Here is a 25904-nt window from a genome sequence, read left to right on the forward strand (position 1 = left end):
AATAATGTTTTATTTATTTGTAAAGCAGGGCTATAAGGAAAGAAATGCTCAATAAAGTAAGCCGTTTTTTAATTATTTTTAGCAGTCATATTGCACTGTTATTGTTATGATAAAGGGATGGATATATGAGTGGGAGGGAGATATTTGATGTATAGATGGATTGAGGAATGTAGAGATGGAGGGATGAGAGGCAGCGTTGAGTGGACCATCGCACCATCTATAGCACTCAGCATCTCTTCATCCAGCCACCCACTTATCCGCCCACAGCTACATTGTTCACTCAGCCTCTCCATCCCTCTTTCTAATGCTTCACTCTGGAAAAAAAATAAAAGGATGCATTGTTTTCAACATGCCGGTGAGTGCAGTTTGGCGTGCCACGTCTTACATGCAGTTTTAGCTGTGTGAAATTATTTGTGCAGCGTGCTGATGGTAGTTTGCATTTCTCATCAAAAGAAGGAAAAATGGGAGATGTTGCATATTGAATAAGACGTAATTCTGACTGAAAATGATTTGAAGGCGACTTGTCCTTTAGATACAGAAACAACTGGAAGTTTGTGACTATGTGATGGTCTGTTCAGTGTACAACAGCAATAATTTGCGCACAATGCGTATTTAATCACCTCTGCTGCCTTACCAACATTTATCTGCCTCATCGATTCATCATTATTCGGTCCCTCCAGTCCACAGGTAACTCCATCCCTGCATTATTCACTGCTCCATCCGTCTAGCCATCCCTCCAACTGTTTATTCTCTTTTTTTCAGATCAATCATTCCGTCTGTCATCATCACTCAGTCCTACCCTTCACCCTCCATCTATCAATTTGTTTCTTCCACCTTCGAACACTCTCCCTTCCTCAAACAAATTCGCCCATTGCTCTTTTCTTCTGTCTTTTTCTAAACTTTTCTTCTCAGCCTCTGTCCTCTTGTGCCTGGGTATAATAATCATTGCATATCAGTTTGATTTGTGTCTAATCTGACGTTACAAAAATCACACTGGCAAGCTGTAAAGAACAAGTGCATTTTTAGCACACACAAGCCATTTCATGAAATATGGTGATTTGGAGGCCCTGTATACATGAAAGCTTTGCCTGCCTGGTTGACTCAGTACATTTCAGTTATAAAGCACAATGAGTCCTTTCACAAATAATTGTTATTTATTGGGACATGCTGGATGACGCAAGACCAGGTGGAAGTTTAGGGGGCCGTGTTTCAAATGATGGCAGAGATTCAGACACCTGGAGGTGAAAAACAGTTGTGAAAAAATTGACTATTTTTCCCCCACAGAGTGGTCTCTTTAAAAATCAAGCCAACATGTAGACAAATGCTGTGATTCACCTGGCTAATTTGGCTAATGTACAGTTAATGAAAAATACTCACATTAGGCAATTCAAAATGGCCAAAATGAATAATTGTCAGTGGACCAAGCTTGAGAAAAAAAAATCCATTTTTTTGCAAAACCATGGTTTTCTTTCTTTGCAGGTCACAAAAGCCTCAGAATTCACCAGTAGTAATTCAAATGTCAACAAATTCACTGAGGCTGCATACTGACAGTGAGGAAAGGCCACTTTGGCCCTACAAAGGAGCTGAAATAATTTTATGGGACATCACAGTTAGAGAAAGGTAAAAGCTGTTCCTCCATGAAACTCATGAACCTCCCTGTATTTCTATTAGTGACTAGCACTTATACCAGCAGATGCTGGAAATGAGAAAATCCATGGTTTCTGAATATTTTTCCAGACAAATTAGATAAATTAAAAAATGGACAGCAGTCAAGCTAGAAAGAACACAGTCTTAGTTACTATACAGCTGACTGCAGATACATGATTTTCACCCAACAACAGTGTCATACAGATCCTTATGCAATGACGGAGAAATTTACTACAATGCATAAAGGGCTAGGATAAAACAAAAAAAACAAAAAAAACAACAAAAAAAAATGTGAGTAAAGATATTTCACACTATCATCAGTTTGTTCACAGTTGTGACAAATGATGATGGTATTCATGCTCCACCGAATACATTTAGAATACAAATGCTTGAATTACATTAGCTTATGTTAGTTCTCTTTTCCTCACACACACACACACACACACACACACACACACACACACACACACACACACACTGAAGACAGCTGCATATTCATGCATATTCAAAACTACCAAGTATTAACACATACACAAATTACACTTCCTCTTTTTCTGTGGTTGAAGATTAAAGATTTGCGATGCATGTATATGTGTGTATGTGTGTGTGTGTGTGTGTGTGTGTGTGTGTGTGTGTGTGTGTGTGTGTGTGTGTGTGTGCGTGTGCGTGCGTGTGGTGGGGTTGACTGTTTTAAGGGGTTTCATTTCTTATCGTATGTGCGCATTTGTGTGAGCCTTTTAACAGAGAAAGCAAGGTTCACAGCTCTGATAATACGCAGCTGTGACCACTGTGATGTGACCTGTGTTAGTATCACACCAAAACAGGTGTGTGTACATGTGCATGACAGTGACATTGTAGTCAGTGTGTGTGTGTGTGTGTGTGTGTGTGTGTGTGTGTGTGTGTGCTTGTGAGCAAAACATTTTCATTGTATGTGTGTATACATGCTTGATGTTTGTATACACGCTTCAGACCGTAAGAGGGTACCTGTATGTGCCTCTGTGAGTGAGTGTGTGAGTGTGTGTGTGTGTGTGTGTGTGTGTGTGTGTGTGTGTGAGCCCAAGATAAGACAGACACTGAACAGTCAGTGCACAAACAGTGATCTGTGCTGAGCTGTGGCTGCTGATAAGACTAACTTTGGATACTGAGGAGAACTTGACAGTTCACACACTGCAGATGTCGACAGAACACCTGCACAGTTCTCACCACACTTTGGAGAACACAATGTATTCTATGCAGAGACCATTTTGCATAATTTCTGCATTGTCTCAAAAACAACAATTGTGATGGTCATCACAGTGAGCTCACAAACTGTTGCTTTCTACAGCTGGTTGCAAGCCGTTTCCACAGTTTTGTTTTGTTTTTTTCATTTCCTCAGGAGGGGTTATCTACAGCTTTTGCTTACATTTTCCAATGTTTTCACTTTTGCATCCTGCAAACAACTGGCAAAGTTTAAATATGTATTACCCATTCTACAGTACACAGACACAGACATCTGAAGTATGTGCACTGTAAAGCAGGCTGATTCTAATATTGTAATTGAGCTAAAAGTGCAGAGAAAGAGTATTTTGCACACTGGCACACACAGTAACACACAAACCAGTTCCAGTTTCAAAGTCATATTGAAAATGTGCATCCTGGGGGAAAAAAGATTTTAAGGGTTACCCATTATACCTTTTAGACCAAGTGCACTGCAGGATAATTGGAGCAACTAGGGCTTTGTGTGCCGCAGACCTGTAGGCAATATTGCTGCACCTATTACACAGCAGTAAATGCTCCATATTAGTTTAAATTGGGATGAGCGCACATGCATGCAAGTGTATGCAAGTGTGTGCAACAGTTAAATAATGTATAAGGATAGGAATTGAGGCAATTTGGCACTTTGTTGAAGTATAACCTGGAAACTGACAACGGATCTGGCAGTATAAAGCCATATAACAAGTCAACAGTGACTATGACACCCTAAATTATTGGTCACCATGGATGTAATTGTTTTTGTTTGGTATGTATGACGTGCAGTGTCTGAGACATTGCTGTTTGAAGCTTGGAGACCTTCTGGCCTGTTGGTGGTGGTGTGGCGGGCCAATCAGTTTCATTTTGCGGATACTGGATATCAATGTAAAAATGCATTATTCCTGAAAATGTTACCCTGAAGTGTTGGAGATATTGCATGTGAAGCTGGGGGCCCCGTTGGGCCTGAATAAACTGAAATGCATAAATTATTGCAACAAGTCTTGTGATGAGAAAGTCCAAGGAAACGGGGAACGATAGCAAACAACAGTGAACCATCGATGTAATCATCATCATCTCCTCTCTCGGTATCAACTCGAGGAAGCTTTTTAAAAAGCTGAGGTGTGTATGTGGGGGCTACTTATCACTTAATTAGCTACCCACAGTGCACTTGGCTTAATTAATACATCCCTAAGCTGTGTCTTGATGTCTCAAGAATGCAAAACAATGGACAAAGGGAACACACGCTCACAAACACATTTACACAAACAAACATGTACAGGCAAGTGTTCACACACATATATGCACAGGCAAACCCACAAAATATGATATGAAGAGATATGAGGTGCAGTGACAGGACAGGTTTGTCTGTGTGTGATCAAAGATAACAGCCGCATCACATTTGCGTGGGCTGCACTGATTTACATCTCCTGATTCACAAGGAGACAGATGGACAGATGATGACTGAGAGATTGAGAGAGAAAGAAAGAAGAGAGGAGGGAGGGGAAGAGATGCAGAGAGAGACACACACACAGAGAGAAAGAGAAAGAAGAAAACAAGAGAGAGTGGTGACAAGCTGCTGTCATGGGAGGCAATTAGAAAAGCGAGAGATGGACTCCAGCACTGATGCGACTAGAGACAGGAAGAAGGAGAGCAAAAAAGTGGAAAAAGTGCTTAGTTTTATAATGGCTCTGTAGGTCATACCTGCTCGGTGCTTCCGAGAGAACCCCAAACACACACACACACACGCCTTGCACCGCTGTGCAGTCAAAGCTCCAGTTCCAATCACTAATGCTCTAATTTGAATAATTGCTCTTAATGTGTGGTAAATCAAAAGCACAGTCATGCGAGTGGGTGCCTTGGTGACTGTTCACAATACTGTTCACTTAAAATATCAACCATTAACTCCATGACTGCACAGCCAAAAGACTGTACAAAGGATGTACATGTTCTTATGTAATAATATGCAATGGTCCAAATTATTTAGACACAAATGCTTTGCCACAAGGTGTAAATATGTATTCATACTTATAATATGAAGTACAGAAAATATATATATTTTTACCTGCTAAAAAGTTACTTTCTATCTGGGGCCGAGAACAACCTTTCTTATGTTGATTTTGTAATGATGATGAGGAATCGATCTTGCATTTGATATGATATTGTCCTGTTGTTGCTTTATTTTGGGATCAGGTCCAAAAGTGGATACTGAACTACAACTATAAAAAAAATATACTATCAATTTACAAACTGTAATGTTAGGAGACTGAAGTGGCAGCCAATCAGATATTGGTAATACTGTAATCCAGTTTGGAAAAGCCTTCACAATAAAGTGTTATGTATGCACACAACACTTAATATATTGGCTTTCAAAACCTATTTTTAAACACACTGGATGATAGAAAGATTAACATCTAAAAGAAAACTACAAATTTATAAATTCCTGGAGGAACAGCTAAGCTTTGGGAAAGGATAGAAAGGGACAAAAACAAAAGGAAAAGGCCCTCAGCAGGCACAGTGCTGTGGATGATGAGGTCAGGGAGTCCAGTGGGTTGTTAGGAAGTGTGGGTGTTTCTGTTTTGCTTGATTGTGTGTAATCAAGGCAAATCACAATCTCAGGAATATCATCTTAACCAATATGATGTCTCTAGATTGCAGCCAAGGGGAGGTTTGACTGTATGACATGATCCCCTGGGATGAATGTAAAGTATATAGTGTATTATGTATGTATTTTATTGTATGTGTTATTTGATGCAGTAAGGTGTGCATATGTATGTGCTAAGGTGTGTTTAGTACTACAGTATTACACTATTACATTAAAATTTTACTCCAATTTTATTACCTATAAAGCACAAAGCACATATAACATTACTGTAGGTTTTGGTGCTTTCCATATAATGTCAATATCTGGGTGGGCAAATTAACAGGCACCAAAGGAACTTTGGAACTGGTGCACTGTGTTTGAGCCAAAATAAACTGAAAAGAGAGGCAAAGTTTGAAAAGTAGCCTAGCCTTTACGGTAGAGATGAACGGACGGGGGCAAAATAATCTGCTAATGATGCAGATCATCATAACATACTGGCTCCATAAACGATAGACAGACAGATAACGTTTCTTTTACGAGACACTGGGAACGTAAAACAGTCAAACACAGACTACACAGTGATAAAAATGTGAAACAGCTGTATGCAAAACAGGTAAACACAATGACAAGATAAGAAAAGTTCTACACTGTTTGACAGGCAGGCTTACATGGCAACAAGACAAACACGGTGCGGTGTGGTACAAGGAACAGACAGGCACCGTAAGAAAAACATTTGTTTGGAAAGACATCATCTATAAGAAACTTAAACTGATGAAATGTAAAATAGCAGATATAGAGCTATAGAAATAAATGCCTGATGACAAAAATCTATTAGAATGATAACGATAATAATGATGATAATAATGTTATTATTATGTGACATTCCAATTAGATGAACTTAAAGCTTTCACATTCATACATGCAGAAACCATGGGCAGTGAACCACAGCCACATCTCAGACTGTCATCTTCCACATCCCAACTCTAAACTGGTCCATGTATATTCTAGACATCATAAACAACTAGGCCCCAGCTAATCAGCTCTCCATTCACCAGCATCATTACCACAAAAAAAAAAAAAAAAAAAAAACACAACCCCACAGCGAGAAAAGGTATTTACCTTTCTTAAGCAGTGGGGAAGATGAAAAAAAAAAATCAAAGCAAGAGAATGTTTTTTTTTTTTTTTGAATTTTAAGCAATTAAGATGAAGAGAAACCTAATGATTGTTTCGATGAGTATTTCAATGGCTGAGCTAAAATGGAAGAACACAGGCGCTGGTGATAGATGGTTACTGTTCTTACTGAGTGTCTGTTGTAGGACGAGTTGCTCATTAAGCCCGTCCTGGTCCCACGGGTTGTGTATTTTTATGTCTCACACACACACACACACACACATACACACACTCATACAAAAAGCAACAGGCCAATGAGCTTGGCCAGTGTTGTCTTCAGCGCAGGACAGTGCAACAACAAAGACAAAGGCCTCCATTGAAAGGATGGGATTCCCAGGATAACCCTCCCCATTGTATTCCCAGATCCCTGGTTCCGCAGCACTGCCGAATTAGCACACATACCTCTGGACCTCAGCTGCGCTTGGGACCAGTGGCGTCACATGGAAGCGGCTGGCTCAGTGTGCTTGGCTGACTGACTAGTGTAGCTGGATGGTGGGTTGGATAGATGGATGGAGGCCTGGCAGGCTGGCACTCAACTTTATCAGTCTGTCTGTCTGTAGGCACACATGTTGTATGTGTGTTTGCCTGTCAAAGTGCCTGCCTGCCTGCAGCAGAGATCCAATACCATAAATGTCCAAACCAAAAACACAGCTAGCACTTCTCTGATATTCAGTATTAAACACCTCTTGGGCTGCTCAGGGTGGGATTTGCTCAAAATTCATTCATATTCTTGACTTGTAATTTAAGCTCTATTAAGGAACAGTTCATCTAATATAAAGTAGTATTTTCCCAGTTTCAGGATCCCTATATCTCTCCATCCAGACACTTTCTGTATGATCTGGCTGCAACAATTGAATACCCATCCAGCTCCACTGTGGTGATATGAGATGGTGATGATATTTCATTATTACTCATCTACTTATTTATTTATTGTGTTTTTGGTGAACTGTTTCTTTTTTTTTTTTTTTTTTTACAATACTTGGTCTCGATGAGGTAGAAAAACCCGAGCAAACCTGGTAGTAGTATTAAGAAAGAACACTACTTTTCTGTGTACTAGACAAGATCTCACATGGGTGGAAGCTCGAGGCTATACATGCAAATGGCACGCAGATCGAAGAAGACAGAATCTGATACAGAGATATAAATGATTAAAATAATTACTATTACCTTGCATATGCACATTGTGGTTGGCTGTCTGTTATGACTGGTGATGTGAGATATGTTTGACAAATCCAAAAGGAAGAGATGAACTCAGCCCGTACTGAATGCTGAAGGCATAATAAAATTAAGCCAAGTAGGCAGGCCAATATAGAAACCAATACACACATGTTTATTTATCAAAGGCTTCTATAGCCTAGGCTAAATTGTGATATTGACAGTCCCTTGACAGGCTAGAGGCATTGCAGGAAAAACATCCAACCATTCCTCGCAAAGATAAGCCTTTTTCAAGAGGAATTAGACCATGGTCATAAAACCATAATTGAAAAATCCTTTCGCATCATTTATACACAAATAGCAAGCCAGTCATGGTGCAACTGCAAATGGGAAAAATATGCCTATGAGAAGCCTAGCTGACATTTTTACAAGGTATTAACAAAAATGTCTTTTATGGGGCTTGTATCCAGGGTAACATGTATTAGGACAACATAAAACCACCTGGTTTCTTCAACTTTAAATGCTTTCTTAAGTAACATGTTAATTTAGAAACCTCATTCCCACAAACCTTTCCAATGGCAAAAAAAAACAGAGATGGCGAGACAGAGAGGGGATGATGGTGAAAGGTGATTTAAATCATTTTGGATAAGCTGCCTATAAAGGCAGCCAACTGTGAATCTACTCTGATAGTGAGATTTTCTCCAGCGCTGGCATATCCAGGAATAATAACGTAGTAATGTGACTATGGAGATTGGCAATGATGAACCCTTAACTTTTTGAATGTGGGCCAAGGGCCGGCTAACAAGCTGCCGGTAAAGTACCTCCAATTTGTTAAGTGAAAAAGAACAAGGGAAGGAATGGAGGCTGGAGCAGGAGGAAAGGACTGAAGGAGGAATAACGGCTGGAGGAGGAGGAAAGGACTGAAGGAGGAATGAAGGCAAGGAGGAAAGAAAAAGTGAGGGTGTCAGGTTAGGAGGCAGTAAAGTAGGCGGGATGGAGGCATGGATCCAAAGATGGTGTGAAGAGTAGATACTTTTTGGATGGCTACCTTTTGGCTGTGGAGAGTGTTTTGATAAGAAGCACTAGAGGGACAGCTGGAAGGATGGAGACAAGAGGAGAGAGAGGGAGTGAGAGAGAGAGAGAGAAGGAGGAGAGAGGGAGGGAGGTGTTGGGGGGTGAAGGAAAAATCATCATTACCTAAACGGAGACACAGGCAGACAGAGGTATCTACACATAAGGCAGGACATGCACAGACGTGCCTATAAACACACACACACACACACACATATATATACACACTGGAGGAGACACACACACATCATTGCTCCCAGCAGTATGACCTAATAAGTCCAACAGTAGAGGCCGTCTCGGTGAACTGATATAGTCATGAGGTGCAGATGCATGCCAAAGCTGTTCCAGGCTGTACATTTCAATTAGAGCAGAGGCTGAGACGGAGGCAGACGAGGTTCCACTAACCAGCCACCACACTAACGGGGAGAAACAGCGAGAGGACACCACAGTCAGTGTCATGGTAATCTCCTTTGCTATTTCCCTGTGCGGCTTACAGTTGGAAAAAAGACGGAGGAGGGGGGCAATGAGAAAGACAGCATGGAGTCAATTACCAGCTTATGTAGAGAGAATTATCTTTGGTGTTACCACCCATACTAGTGACACTTAGAGAATTAACTGCTCCCTGGACTATATTTTCCTAGCATATTAACTGATGTATGTGATAGGTCAATTAATGTTCGTCTAATGTGTCTAACCAAGTGAACGACACGACTATTGGAAATTCCAGTAGTGACCGCTTCATTCTTCCAGAAAAATGGCAGGATTCATCTGACTTTCTGTCTTGTTAGTAAAAGCACTGCACATGATGAAAGTGCACTATGCAAAATTGCTGAGGGTCAACCCAAGTGAGCGCCTTTTAAACTCAAATGACAAAAAAGTCTGGATGGCTCTTTTCATCCGACTGACTCACTACGCTTTTTGTCAGGTGGGTGTAAACGCTTGTCACTGAAATTGTCCCTCAATTCTGCGTAGCGCACCTTTAAATTTGACGGGTTACCACAGTTTCATGTATTACAGTTTCATGATGTTAAATCATTGTGAAAGTTGTGGTTTTTTTTTAGTGTGGTTTTAGGTGTGAAAATAAGATTGTAAGGGGTGTTTTCTAACCAACAGCCGTCCCCCAGGCACTTGAAAACACACACCGTTTACGACTTAAAACAGACACTCACATTTGTGACCTTCCTAGTCAGCAACCAAAGACATTTCAAGTCAGGCACTTTCTTGAATTTGTGTGTGTGTATGTCTGTCTACATGTCATACTCAGCACAGGGAATACATGTGCATTTCACACCAATTATCAACATCTTTCTCCACGCATAAAACTGTTCATCCATTTTCTGATTCCCAAGGGAAGGATGCCATTTTCTGATGCATGCTCAGCTTGACTGTAGTGGCTGACCCATATGGGATTTAAATACCAGTATCAATGCTTGGGGGTGGAGGGTGGAGTGAAAAATGTACAGTGGATGTCTGGTGGTGCAGTAGGCAAACATCTATCCCACTTTGTCTCTGGGGTTTGAACTGGGCTCAAATTTCCTAGTTGAAATTAATTTTATAGCAGACTTTGCTGTATGTGCGCTCCACGTTGGGTCATATATTCTCTCATAAAAGGTATTAATCCAATGAGATCAATCGTAAAAACAGACAAATGACTAATTTATCTGATAACACTTTACTTTTTTGCATGAAACTGGTGATGAAAAAAAAAACAAACTATGGTTCATTTTATTCGTACAATGTATCTACAATTTCCATCTCCTCCATATGATAAATATTTCATAGCACATTTATTATAAAGCCTGGGAGATGATAACAACGGTGGAAAGAGTAGCCAATGTTAAGCCACGGCCATGTTTCAAGGTAATATTGTCTGATAACATCTATACTCTGCTATAGGACTGCACCATGTTGATGAAAAACAGCTTCTGTTTCCCTGAATACTGTGATATGAATTGTAATGCAGGAAGATAACATGTACTTTTATAGCAGTTAAACTTTTTCAAAAAAAAAAAAAAAAAAAAAAAAAAAATTAAGAGTGGTTACAAATACTTGAAATTTCACCAGTTTGAATTGGGAGAAAGGGTTTATCCAAGATGCAACATGAGCTGTAGGCAACAAATTTCACACCAGCATGTTCGATAATCCCTTTTTTATGAAGCTGTTAACAACACTTTTGCCTCTCAGAAATTTCAGCCTCTGATGATGTGGAAAAAAGCTGTTGATTTAGATTAATTAATTAATTTTATAGCTCAGTCTTGTCCAATCATTAATTCATGTGCAGATAATAGAGAGCAGAGGCTCTCCTGTTAGCACAATGTCAATCCTGCAACGGCCTTGTTAGCTTTACAGGTAAGGTTAAAATGTGAGCGTGTGACCTGATGGTCACCTCCCATTGTTAAATCTGAAAAAATTACCTCCAAACCAACTGTGTCCTGACAGATAAGAGAGATAGTTAGATGACCCAGCTGGGCTAAAGCTGTTTCCTGGCTCATTCCCTGCTGAGTGCTCAGTGTGCAACAGTACGACCTGAGATTGATGATGCCGAGTGTCTCTCTGCCTCTTCCCTCCCTCCTATTACCGGCTAATATACGAGTGTTTGATCCCCATAATGGCTCAACATTTATAGATCACTGTTTTGCTACTCTCCATTGCTGATCAATATAACACAGTATTGATTGAGCTTAGGCCCAGTTCATGAAAGCTTATGCATTTGCAGCTCAAAACACCTGGTGGCTGGTAGGTTTCCTGAGAAAAATCTTTGGCAGCAGTCTGTTTGGAGTAAACACAAGAACTAAGTAGTTAGCATGAGCAGCAATGGCCACCATGGCTGAAAAGACAAAGAGAAGAGCGCCACCTACAGAAACTCAAATTTCATCAACAGTCCTGGATGCACTGATTTGATTTGATTTGATTTGATTGACAGGTGATCTCTGTGAAGTGCAGTGTAGAGACACCACAACAATGAACTCCATATAGCTCTCCCACCTAATCTAACAGGTTTTCTGTTTTACTTGGAGCTCAAATGACATTTTCCTTTGGTTTGCTAAGAGCTTTAATGCTACTGTGGAGCCTGACCCAACAGACCGTGATTTGTCAAAGCCATTTGGACAGAGTGTTTATATAAATTAATTTTGTGACAATTCATATAAGTTAAAGTTACAATTACCATGGACCTCAATTTATAACTTTGTTATCTTCTACTGTTGGTTAAAAATGGCAAGGATGCACAGTGCTGAAGGCTGCAGACACTTTTAGTGCTTAAAGTTAGAAACTTTTCAATGCAATTCATCCAATTCCACTTATTATGCTTTCAAAGAGCACTACGCTCCAAATGCAACAGCTGCATGGAGACAGAGAGAGAAAGAGAGAAAGAGAGAGATAAAACAGAGAAAGACAAAAAACAGAGAAAAAAGACAGCAAGAAGGAGAGAGAGAGAGAGAGAGACAGAGAGGAGTGAGTCAGATGGTAAACAGTTGGTTGCGGTGATGTTATCCAGCTGCCATGAAAACTGATCCAATAGCTGGCAAGTTCACACTGACTGTTCTGTCACAGTGACACACACACGTAAACACACATTCAGACACACACACACATGCAGAGTCTGACCTCATGTGAGCTGAGGCAGTGTGTGCGTTTGTGTGTGTTTGGGGTTAGTGTGAGGATGACAAGCCATGAGGTTACAGCAGGGAGCTTCAGGACCCAGTACTCCAGCCTACACACACACACACATACACACATAAATGCACACACACCCCAGAACACACACAAGTGATGAGCCAGGGAGGCTTGAAATCAATCTTCCACACCTCTAATTGGAGCAGTCGGGTATCTCCCAACACACTCACACACACATTCAGGGAAGTATGTCTACCCCACCTAAAGCGCCTGCGTCCCACCTATAAGAGCTGTTTGCACTGCTTTAGTTGGTGAGGGAAGAGCTGTGTCAGACGGTTTAACTGCGGCTCCAGGAGCAGTTCCACATCGCCTGGCTGTATTTCTTGAGAAAACGCCGAAATGCAGCCAACTTGAAGAGCACTTGGATTCCCCCGAAAAGTAAACACATCCCAAAGGTTTGATGGTTTAACAGCTTCCAGTGGTTTAGACTGGTCATGAAATACTGGGGCTGGGGCAGAAATAAGCACTGAAACACAGACATACGTGTACACATAAACGCACTATGCCACAATAGCCTGAATTTTGGTAGTTGGTATCAATACTAGCGAAACATCGCAAAAACAGAAATGACATTCAGTGCACACTCCTTTATTTTTTGGAAAAGAATATATATATAACAAGTAACAGAATATTTATGTGTTTTAAGTATTCAAGAAGGTACTGAGGTATAAGTTCAACTTGGCTTGAAGCCTTCAAGAACAAAAGAAACACTGAATCACAGAGGGAGGTGAAAAGTTACTTAAACACAAGTATTGGTATTGTTTTCAAAATTTTGGTACTGACTTGATAGTATTAGAGTATTATGAGCATTAAGTCTTGTGACATCACTGCCATACATATTTATGTACATGCAGACAGGTAAGAGTGCAAATAGGTGGCCACACTTATGCAGGCATTTATGTGTCCGTTTTTTGTGCGATGCACGCAGAGGAGAAAATGAAAATGCACCGGTAATGTGAATGCAGCCTGTAGGAGTCTAAAACTATGCAAATGGCTGACAGTATTATAATCTTGTCATTTCTCTTGGTGTACATTATGTGATCGAAGCACATCTCATATTCTCATAATGCGAGCAGGGGTGTGTAGCAACACGTTACAAGTAACGCAAATGAGTAAATGTCTTAGAGTAGAGAAGTCTTACTAAAATATTGGTTATTACCAATAATCCACTCTTTCTCTTGTTACATTTGACCAAAGAGGTTGTGCTACATTTGTTTCTCCTTTCAGGTTGGTTTTAAGAGGAAGCTGATGATTTTCACAGGTGAGCTCACAGCCACGCACTGCTAGCAGTTGTCCAATCAGCGCGACAGAGCAAATGATTTAAGATAAAGACTAAGGCCACGCTGCAGTCAGTGACCTTTTCAAATTCAAGTCAAGCTGGTCAGCTAGTTAGCAACAAAGGAAGGTCAAACAACTGGATCAGGGGCTGCGGAGAGCAAGCCTCGGCCACACTTAAATCTGACAGTCGAAGAATGTCTGCACACCAAAGAAAAATGATGTTAAATTGCTTCTTTTTTTAATAACAGTACTTTATTTTATCACATGGTGTGAAAATAGACCATACTAAAAACCAAACTAGTAATCACTACTCATAGTAGCTTTTTTTTTTTTTTTTTTTTTTTTTTTTTTTTTTTTTACTGAATACTATTTTACTCTTACTTGAGTAGTTTTCTTCCAGGGAAACCTTTACTTCCTTTTTCTGTAACCTACCCACCCCGTGAATGTGAGTTTGGGTGTCTCTCTTCCCCCGTCTCTTTCTATATTGTTCTCTCTCCTGACAAAAGATCCCGAGAAAATGCCATCAGTGTTTCCTGTACATCATGATTAGCTTCCACCAGATATCTAAAGATAAGTCGCCGTGAAAGCTCATGCCCTCACCTTGGAGCACACAAAGCCCTCAATAGCTGCACCTCTGTTGAAATGTTCTGTCTTGACAGTCCTTAATAAAAACTCAGTAGGATATTACCTGGAAACAAAAAAGAAAAAAAACCTCCCTCCCTATCACTCTCTTTTTTACCTGAGGCCCTTGACAAAACCCTTTGAAGACATATGTAAATTCCACTCCAAATATTCGCCATCTTAATTCAAACAGCTAATAACGAGACAGCCAGACGTTTGCACATTATGTTGTCAAACTACTGAAATAAGTCCTTGAAATGAAACAGTGGCACTCAACTCAAGTGGAGAAAGAGGAGAAAAGAGATGGAGAAACAAAAAAGGTGGGTGGGAAAGAGGATGTGTGCGAGAGAAAGGGTAAGAAAAGAGATACAGAGAGAGAGAATGAGCAAGGGAGAGGGAGAACCACGATGAGCTGAAACAGCGGCGGCAGCATCAGAAAAAAGCATGACAGTGCGCGAGAGAAAGATAAAGACAGAGAACGAGCGTAAAGCGAGACAGAGAGGAAGAGTACAAGAGGCAGAGGCAGACGAGAGAGAAAAGCGGCGCCGTCGGTATCGTCGCCACGGGGTTTGTAAGGGAAAATTAAACATTGTCTTAAAAAGCCTCTGAAGTCCTTGACACTGGATTCCCATCCCACTCCCCCCACCACGGTACATCAGAGCAAAACACCCAACGCCACCGCAGCGGCCTAATTAAGAGAGTGATGTGACTGCCGGTCCGACAAGGGCCCGGTTTTCATCAAGCTCTCATTTCCTCAGAAACACCATTAACCTTTTGGACAGGCTGGCGCTTTGATATCTCAGCTGTTTACAGCTCCCCCGCTTTCCAAAGGCGTTACGTTTCAGGTGCTTGGCTGACTGTACCAACTAAATATAGGCGCTATCTGAGATTTCCCAGGAAAGGGACACACACAAGGGCCAAGAGGTCTACTCTGTGTGTGCTTGAACGTGTGTGTGTGTCTGAGTGTTGAAGTGTGTGTTCTTGTATTTCTGTCCTTATGAGGTCATAATGTCCTCCGAAGGGTGAGGAAAATGATTCACTGATACTTCTTCAAAGGGCAAATGTAAGGTTACAACTTAGGTGCAGGGTTAAAGGCGCAGTTCACCCACAATACAAAAAACAAACAAAACAAACAAAACAAAAAAAGATATTTCCCCAATGACATGCAATGAGAAATAAATCAGCCAAAATTCGCAGTTCTCAGCAGGAGGAGGGGTTTTGCATGGATCCATTTCCTGCCAAACAACACTGGCGAAATGTATCTGTATCCATCCACCTGAGGCGGCACAATACAGTTTCCCAGTGTTCTTCTACAAGAAATAGTTCCCAATGAATCCCCTCCTACCAAGAGCTGTAGATTTTACTGGATACCGGTGTCATTACTTTTGGAAAGAGCTGTTGCTGTTGGATTTTTTCACATGTGCATTTTTGACAGTTTGAGCTCCACAATCAAATACCCATCCAGCCCCATTGTATTAGGGTGGGAAGGCTGCAGCGCCCTGGAAACCCTGGAAACCATGCCAAATCACACTGAAACAGGAGGAATAGACTGCACTAGAGGAAAATGGGAAAATATCTTTGATCTTTCATCTGTGTGTGTGTGTTTGTGTGTGTGTGTGTGTGTGTGTGTGGGAAGAGTAAGTGTGAGGTTTACCTGTGCCCTTGTTGCGGTCCACAAAGCAGTATTTTAGCTCATACTCCTTCAAAATTTCATGGACTTCCTACAAAAGAGAAAAAAAAAAAACATTAGACTTACAAGAACACACAGTAGCATTGAACCAGAGCAACCAAGAATCGTTTAAATTTGAAATCTGTTATTCTAAAGTTTGGGGGGGAAAAAATAAAGCTCTGAAATGGGTATTTATACTTGGCAGAACTAAAACAGCAGAACTAAATCGCTATAAATGCAGCTACCTTGCTCTTTTTAGTGGCAATGCTGTCAGACAATGGATAAAAAAAAATGTAACAGTATTGACATAAATGAAAGCACAATATATTTAGTGATAAAATAGTAATGTCAGATGGAAATGTGCAGTTTTTCATATAGAACTAAAAGAATGACAGCGTCTTTTATCAGCAATACAGTTATTAATAACTGTATCGCTGTAACTAACTGTGTTAATGGGAGTCCAGCTACTCCAGCTACTCAAACAGTCACTCAGATCAGCTAAAGGATTGAGTCAGTTCGTACAAAATGGACTTTTGCGTAGTGCTAGTGCACACACGCATTGAAGAAAGCTTATATTCTTTGACAGCTGAGTGGACTCTCTCTTCCTCTGCAATAAACTCTTTGATGGAAAACTTCCCAATTGCAATAATTCCTCTCTATCGGGGAATTACATGTTTAAAAAAAAAAAAAAGAAAAGAAAAGAAAAGAAAAAAAAGAACAGTATATTTTCCAAGATGAAAGGCTTTCTGTCTTCTGTCAGGCATATAATAACACCAGCCCACCACCCACACCAATCCACCAGAGAGACACATACACACTGCTGCATATCAAAGTAATAAATCTGAAATTTCTCTTTTAGAGTAGGCAGTCCACTCTCCTCAAAAGCGGAATTGTTTCTTTTTTTCTTTTTTTTTTGTTTCTTTTTTCCTTGTGACAATATGCTATGAAGAGAGACAGGAGTGGGAGCAAAGACAGACGCAATAGCGTGGCAAGAGCCAGGATTCACACCGGTGTATTTCGGTACACATGGTAGACTCAAGCCGGGACGCCCGCCTGTGTGTGCTGAACCCCGCTGTAAACTTCAATCTCTCTGTTAGCCCCGGGTGCTTGAATTTGTTTCTCTGCGATGGCGCCTACAGACAGCGCAAAACAAGTTTTAGGGCTGACTTCCAGATTATTTTCCCTGTGACGTGGGCAACTTTGTGGATCCTGTCACTGTCAAACCTGTCAAACAACACAACAGTTCAGAGATCGTGTAACAGAGTATAGGTGGGATTGGGATTGGGGGGAAAAAAACAACAAACACACACTGACAGACTGAGTAACCATTCGCAGTACATACAACTTGCCTGTCACAGTCCAAACTCAGGCTGTGGCGACATCTTCCCACTGAAGCAACGAGGGAAAATACCGGCGGTGACGAGACGTATGGCCGGTTTATGTGGCACTTCAGACAGGACTCTCACACCTTTTCAAGCTTACAGCGGCACAGTCACACTGCATGTCAATTAAACATGATCAAAACACAGCAGGGTGAGCTTGTTTCACCTGTCGTCTCCCCTCTCTCTTCCTGTCGCTACCTGTCTTTGTCTCTCCCGCCTCCCTTACGCTTCGGCTTTAGCTAGCTAAAGCTGAATTTCTGAAATGTAGGGAATGTAAAATGGAAGTTTACAGCTGCCTTTGAGCAAATATTAAATATCTATTACAGGTATACTGAAGGGCTAGTTCAGACGTGTGGATACAACTAGTATGAGTTACTCGCCGCTCTGTGATTTATCGGGGCATGGACATTTTCTCCAAACGCGAGGCGGTCCGAACAAGCAGCTAGCAAAAAAAACAGCGGTCAACAGCTAATGGCTAACATTTCTGGCCACTCAAAGTTCACCTGAAATGTGATAAACCAAATGCAACATCAGTAATATACTCCTGTCCTTATTGCCCCCATTTGACAGACACTATAACCCAGAACTATTTTGCTAATTAAAAGAATAACGCCGTATCACTCCACACCGCCTGTTTCGATATCACTCCGCCTATCAGTTCTGCTAGAAAAACAAGTTCCAAGACAGAGAAATTGTGCAGCAAATCGCATTATTCAGTGAACAAAATAGTTCCAAGATATAGAGTCTGTCTAATGGAAAGTTACATTTTTTTTTTTTTTTGTCGCTTAAAATGTTAGCCTTTAGTTGACCCCATTAGCTTCCATATTTTGGGCCAAGATTCCCAGAGAAAGTTTCTTCTTTATGTGAACATTTATTTATTCTGAGTTGACGCTGTGATATTAAAATGTCATATATTAAAAAGACAGAAATTACAAGGTGGGAAATGAAAAAAAAAACGGAGCTAGCGTTAGCCAAGTTAGCAGCAGAGCGGATGTATACAATGTGAAATAAAACTTGTTAGAAAGTACCGCCTGAATTTTTTTTTTTTTTTTTTTTTTAGGGCAATTTCAAAACATATTTCACTGTGCTGTGAATTTCACATTTTCCAAAATGACACATATTGTCTGTCAGAAGTGCTGGCTCTGTTGGACTCTGTTGTTGAAGGCGAATAAGTCCACACTAATCCAGACAAATGCGATGACGCCATTTTCGTGTCAAATTCTTTCCCGTCTAGCTGTCTGCTTTTCTTCGAACAACGTTTTAAAAAAATGTGGCGAGCTAAACCAAAACACCGAAAACACGTGGATTTCTTAAAAAAGGTTTTTGCAGGACAACACTTGAATTACTCTGTCCACCAAGTTGATTATATTGTTTCCAGCCAGGATCACAGTTATTCATACATGCATGCATTCCTTGTCTTCACTGCTCATGTGCATCAACATTTTAATACCAAATCTATTAAACTGGTATTGATGTAGTTGGAGAATTAGCTACAAATTCACAGCTATCACCTACTGTCCATGCGTCAAAATCACTGTACCACCTTGTGCAATAAATTCAATCTATACCTTTAAGTTAGGTTAGGCCATTTAAAAATGTGTTACTTATTCATAGTACCCGGCATTACAGCAAAGCAAACCAAGCTTATGACAGTCCTCCATCCCCCCCATCCCTTCTATCTCTTGTTCTGTCTTGCCCTCCTCTTTTTAAATCCTCTTTCACTCTCTCTCCCTCCCTCTCTATGCCCATCCATTCGCCCAAACCGCGATCCAGCCCACTCATGCACATAGTGAGCAGGCATGTTCCCTATCAGTGAAGGGCACGCAAGGCCGCCCACGCAGAGGGTCATCTCGCTCACCCTTAAAATCGGAGCACAACGAGCTGTGGCCGCTGAGAGGGAGACGGAGAGAGATGTCCTGAAAATGTTTTCCACATCTATTTCTCTAGCCATCTGTCTATCTACAGACAGGAGGAGATGCACAGAGAGAGAAGCAGAGCCTCCGCTTCTCTTTAGCTCTGCTGCAGACGTACAGTAAAGGCAGGCTGAGCAGCAGTCGCCCAAAAAACAAAGTTATAAAGGTGCTTTCTAGAAAATGGAACAATAACGTACTGGGCATTAATTAAAATGGGGTTACAGAAGAGCGTAACAGCCAAGCAAATGCAATGGGAATTAAAAAGGAGAGCACAAATTGGATCAAAGGCTGCTTTTAAAATGTGTGAGGATTTACGTTTTTTTTTTTTAATATATCAGCTTCTCTTTTTTGTGTCTGAGCTCACATCTCTGTCATTCTCTCGTGCGTCTCTTTTCTCTCCTGCTCTCTGCCTCACTGTGGCCATGCTGTGCCTTTCTGTGTGTCAGTGGGAGTTAAAGCAGAGCCTTTGTATTTACTTTGAGTCTTTCTCCGTGAGACGAACAGCTATGCGTGGCTCCGACGGGACGCTAATAGGCTCAAAGCGAATCTCATTTCCTAAATGTGGGAAATAATGGGGGACGCAAGAAGAGCAACAAAACAGGAATCACCATTATGGGAATCAAGTGAAGTCGTGCATAAAATAAAAAAAATCCCCCAAAACAACAAAAAGCTATAAAACACACACATACACACACACACACACTGCTGAAATGAGGCTCCCAGCTTTCTTTCACTGATTGATAGTCACTGTGGTGCTGTACAGTAAAGAGACACTGACACTGCACAGAGAGCTGGGTGACACACAGGCCAGGCTATCCCATGCTGCTGTGCTGTGTCATTTGTTCTGGTGTTGTTTAATCGCTCGGCTCTATGTTATTCTATGCTTGAAAAGAGTTGAAGGATTGTGTTTGTGTGCACACGGTGCATTAAAAGGCATTTTAAAGTGCGCTCATTCCTACATCCTCTCTCTCTTTACCACCGAGCACGCCATACTACACTGTTTATGATATTCCTCTTCGTTTTGCTCTATTTCCTTTTACAGTCTGTTTTTTTTTTTACTCTTTTTTTCACTCTCAATACATCCCGTCATGACGTTCTGCTTTGTTTCATTCAAATCCATGCTCCATTCTAATTAACACTGCCTTAACGGCGCCTTCAAGTCGCAACATTTCAAAAAACAGCCACTGGGCTTAGCGTGGCGACTCATTCTGGCAAGTCTGTCCTCATGTTTGGTTATTTACTCACTTTCGCACTCGTAAGTGAGGACTCTGCAAGGTCACCAAAAAACCAAGGTGAATTTTTTTTTTAAAAAAAGAAAGGTTGTGTGTACATAGATCCATACAAGATTCTTTGTGTGCAAGTTATAAAAGCGCTGCATTCTTTTGCCTCTTACCACAACAGCAGCCGATACAATGCCACAATTTGCCATCAGCTTCAGCTTTGTCCCTATATAAATCTGTCTATCATGACTAGCAGTTTTCTAACAAAGCCTGGCTGGTGTGTGGGTTGCACTGGCAGGACAACCTGCTTATTTATTTTCTATTAAAGGCCATTCTGCGGTACTGTGTGTGCTTCCATGCCAAGCTGTTCTACAGCTTTACAAGACAAGCCATTCTGCTCTGTGCTGTGCTATTCTCTCTACTCCCTCTGTGTGTTTATGTGCTTTAAGGAGCTGACATTTCCAACAAGACCAATCGGTCCCCAAGCCCCGGCCGCGCGCCCTGGGACCACTGCAATGTGTATGCATGTGTTCACTAAGAGCTTCTTTGGTGTGACATTAAAGCAAACTGCCCTCAGAGGCTGGTCCCAGGGGGAAACGTGACATGTAGCGAGGCAGCCCTGTCTGACACCTGGTAAGACCAAGTAATACACCCCCCGGCCAAAAGAAAGGCCTGGGAATAAGAGGTTACATGTGTGACAAGGAACAGAGAGAGAAGAGGCCGTGAGAGAATGAGCAAGAGATTATTCTCACAACAAGCAACGCCGCTACAAGTGTTAAAAGCACAATGCTGCTGCAATACAGATTAAAGCAAGAGTTTAACACAAAATAGAAAACAAGAGACTTTTCCCACTTTACTTGCCAGCAAACTGGGTATATCTGCCCCTAACAAGTATGAATCAGAGGCAGATAGATACAGTTTGCTGGTATTATTCAGCAGCAAATAGTTCACAATGAACCTCTTCACTAGCTGCCACTAGCTGTGGCTCTTCCATAAACGCATGTGTTGTCAATCTAGAAGACTGTGGCAAACTGGAAACCTCACCAAATCATAGAAACTTACTTAAATAGACAGATTACTCTAGATCTGATCCATTTAAGGGCTTCATGCTGATTGGTTGAAGCAGATCTACCTGAACAGGGCGTGCAGGAAGATGCATGGGCCTTAATTGGGTCAGGTGTGCAAGAGCAGAGCTGAAACCAAAACCTGCAGGACAGGCGGTCCTTGAGGGCTGGGTTGGGGTACACTGCTCTAGAGGTAAGAGTGAAATTTTCTTTTACTAGTACTATTATTATTATTATTTTTATTTTATTTTTTGCTATTATTAAGTTTTTTTGTTCCTTTCAAACATCCAGTCACCTTATAACATGAAAACCTCTAGGACTTTTCACGGCACTTTGGGGTTTCCCTCAACTATCATCAGGCCTTACGATTTCATGTTTGCCGTGTCTGTGCAGCACGGCGGGTCAGCAGTTAAAGAGACCGTCCTTCATGCAGATGCCCGTTCTAAAGCCTCTATGTTGGCAGGCGTCCACCATGCTGACATGTCCCTGAGTGAGACACTGAATGCCTACCAGCTCTTTTGGAGCTGCTCTGGAGCTGACACCACTTCTGATTTCCCTGGAGTGACTGTGAGGGAATTTTCCTGCTGGGATCAATAAAGTGTCACATTATTATTACATTATTGTAATTTCACCGTGATGGCCAAGTCTCATCACTGCACATGTCAGCAGCCATTCTGTCCCTCATAGTTTTCATCAATCATCTCCTTGCAAATAAAAAAAGAAGACTCAAAATTGCCCTTCAGTTGATCTGGGTGTTGTTTCCACTCTCATACTTTATCACTGGCGACTTGTACCAGGGCTGTACAATATTGTAAAGGGGAAAAAAAATGACATTGCGATATCTTTTAGATAGATAGATAGATGCTCAGAGACCACTTTATTTGTACAGCTCCTCCATAAATTTTAACCTTTTAAGGAGGTTTATAATGTTCAGTTTTTGTTGACATTATGGAAAATGTGTAAATTCAATTGTATATTTATTACTGAGGTTGTAGTTTGCAGAGGTCTTGTACTGGACTGCATTATACTGAGAGGTGTTTCTGATTTTTTGTCCTCCCTATTTAAATACATAAGGGGGACAGAATATTGGAAACATTAGGAAAAAAATTCATACCACTATTATTACAAATGGACTTGTGTGTCTCAGTTGTGTTATTTACATGTAGGATACCATTTGTAACGATGTTTAAACTTGCTCTGTGACAGTAGCCGTGTCTTATGCATGTTTACAGGCAGGGGACACACAGGCTCTGCATGTACAATGATCAGTTCATGATATGCTCTGGTGAAGGGGTGGCACTTAATCACTCTACCAAACAACCAAAACAGGCAGTGCTCATTTCCAGGTTGCAGTCGGCGACTAGTGGGGCTTTGATTGTTTGATAAAGTTATCAAAGGCAGCCCTATGCCAGAGCACACAGAGAACTGATCGCTGTGCATGCAGAGCCTGCACGCAACTAACAACAAGGACCCTTAAACCAGACAAATTACGTTACATCAAACAGGCTTTTAGTCATGGAAAATGCAACCTTTTCCAGTTTTCCTTTTGTATGAAGCAGAAAAAAAGGTGTAGCATGGCCTGGTAGATTTAATTTGCCTTATTTCACATCGCATGCCCTGTAATATGACACAGCCCTAACTTATAATAACTTTATAATGGATGACAGCATCATATGAATTCGATGTACAATGTAAAATGTGATGTAAACGACAAGACATCATTTTAATGTTGTTCATATCAAGGCATTCTAGTGCAGACTGTCCGCCTTTGGAACAGAGAGAGCAAAAGAAGGAGAGTCCAAGTGTGTGTAATGTTACACCTGTTCATTCTGCCCCACGCTGTAGTCACCTTCTCTCTGACACACACACACACACCTCTCCTTTCGTCCCACAGTCGGAGAGAGTAAATGAGATGGTTTACAAACACACAGAGGGCCACAGGGAAAAAGTGAGAAAGTGGCCCATCTCTTCCACTGTGTGTGTGTGTGTGTGTATGTGTGTGTGTGTGAGAGAGAGAGAGAGAGAGAGAGAGAGAGAGAGAGAGAGAGAGAGAGATGGGGGGGTTAGTGAGGAATGGCTGGATGAGAATGAGTCCCTACCATGCGCGCGCACACATACACACACACACACACATACACACTCCATGGCCTCCCTACCAACAATAACTGTGTCCTTGACCTACTGATGGAGTGATGCAGGCTAGAGAAAGAACAGAGGATAAAGCCTCAGTCTGGCAGCAGGAACAAGGCCTCTCTCAAACTTCACACTAATATTAATAGTATTATTTGAGATTAGCAGTATTAGTAGGGCTGCATTATTATTGTTCGCATTAGTGGAGCTGTATTAGTAGTATTTTATTCAGGCTAGTGACATTAGCGACCCTGCATTCCTATTAGCAGTGTCGCCTGCTCTGCAGTGGTGGGATTAGTATCATTCTCTTCATATTAATGACTTGGCAGCAGCTGTATTAGGAGTGCTAAGAGGACTGTATTCACACGGCTAATGTTAGTGGCATCGCAGTCGAGCACTGATCGGGATTTCTGGTCTTGCAAACAAGAAAACAGTTGCTGTTTTATTGAAGAGGGCATTATAATCAAGCTGCATGTTGAGACAATGAACTTATTTCAGCAGTGCTGTCACATTGCTGAAGCCCGGTTACACCACAACAGCTATATTACCCTGCCACGATAACTTTATCCAAACTTTTGAAATATCATAAAAAATAAAAGGTGAATTAGGTGTATTTGCCTCAGCTGGGGTCGTCTTTCAAGTCTTGATGGACAGACATTTGAGAGACCACATTTCAGAGCGTTCAAGGGCGTTCATTATTTACTCCAGTAATGTGTTTCCATCCCTATTTAATACAGAAGTTCTGGATCAACAAACAAAATTCTGAAGCGAGCGTAAAAAAAAAAAAAAAAAAAAAAAAAAAAATGCTGCACACATTTACACATTTTATCTTTTTTTCCAGTCAAATCTGTTTCATGTTTTCTAAATCAACACATGGAAGATGCACCAAATTATTTGTATCTAAACACAGCTAATGATATCCTTGCTAAGTTAGTAAAAATATCCATGTTCACATCCATTTGCATCCAATTATAAAGTTATAAAACACGGTTTCATAATCTGTTATTTGCTTAGTGTAAATTACAACAATGCCCCTTTGATATATCCTGTTTAGACTGTGTTTTTCCTGTTTTGTGGTAGGCGCCAAGGCTTTGTGTGTGTATGTGTGTGTGTGTGTGTGTGTGTGTGTGTGTGTGTGTGTGTGTGTGTGACAGGTGGCTCAAATCAGGCGCAGCACGGATCACTGGCCCATCAAATGCCTGCCAGGAGAGCTTCTTAGAAAATGTGCACGCTCCCATATTGCAAGCAGACAAGCATACACACACACACACACAACACACACACACGCACACTCCAGAGCTTTGACACCTTGTATGCTAGTTTAACAGCCTTGCTCTGCCCTCGCATCAGTTGAATTCCTTGATTTAATCAAGTGTGCTTCTATCCCATTCCCCTCCTTCCCTTCTTTCCTGTTTTCACTTTTCCTCCTCTCCTCCTTTCTCTTTCTCATCTTCCTCTCTTTCTCCCCTCCCTCATTTGTATCCTTCCCCTTTCTGCACTCTCTCCTCTCCCTTCCTGTGCTAAACACTGGCTGTCTGGTTAAATTTTCATGCAGAGTTACAGTTACCCTCCAGGCAGGGAGGGAGAACACGCACTGAGGACACCGAGAAAGATCCGTGACGCTCTCCTCTTCTGACCTCCCCACTTGCACTTTCCTTCTCTTCCCTTCTTTCTTCCTTCTTTCCTTCTCGCCAGTGCTATCTCTTTTTCTGAATATTTACAGTATGTTTAACACTTTCCGCCTCTCCCGTGACCTTTCTTCCTTTCTCTCACATTTCTTTTCTCATCACATCACTTCTTTCTCTGATTTTTTTTTTTCCTGTGATGTTTTTATTTTTTCCTTCCTTTGGTCTCTTTCTTTCAGATATTTGCATTTACATTTCTGGGCAGTGAGCTGACAGTTTTTTTTTTCTGAGAGCAATTAGAGTGAGCAGCAGAGAAGGGATATGATTCAGTGGTAAGAAAGTGATGAGAGGTAGTTCTTTCATTATTCCTTAATTAATCTTTCTTTCCTTCTTGCTTGCTTGCCTTTGTGGAAAGCAGGCAGTGTACCCTCCTCAGGTATCATATTCATGTATAGTGAAGACAGACAGGAGAT

The 25904-nt window shown here is 41.2% G+C and overlaps 1 protein-coding gene across 1 annotated transcript in view; it reads right to left on the minus strand.

The window, feature by feature from the left end:
- The window catches only part of raver2 (ribonucleoprotein, PTB-binding 2), a 92844-nt gene that overhangs the window by 56025 nt on the left and 10915 nt on the right, over positions 1-25904 (minus strand). Inside the window, 1 exon segment of the mRNA XM_030050070.1 lies at positions 16083-16149. Coding sequence (XP_029905930.1) covers positions 16083-16149 — 67 coding nt within the window.

This window comes from Myripristis murdjan, chromosome 4 (assembly GCF_902150065.1).
Source record: "Myripristis murdjan chromosome 4, fMyrMur1.1, whole genome shotgun sequence".
NCBI classification, from domain to species: Eukaryota; Metazoa; Chordata; class Actinopteri; order Holocentriformes; family Holocentridae; genus Myripristis; species Myripristis murdjan.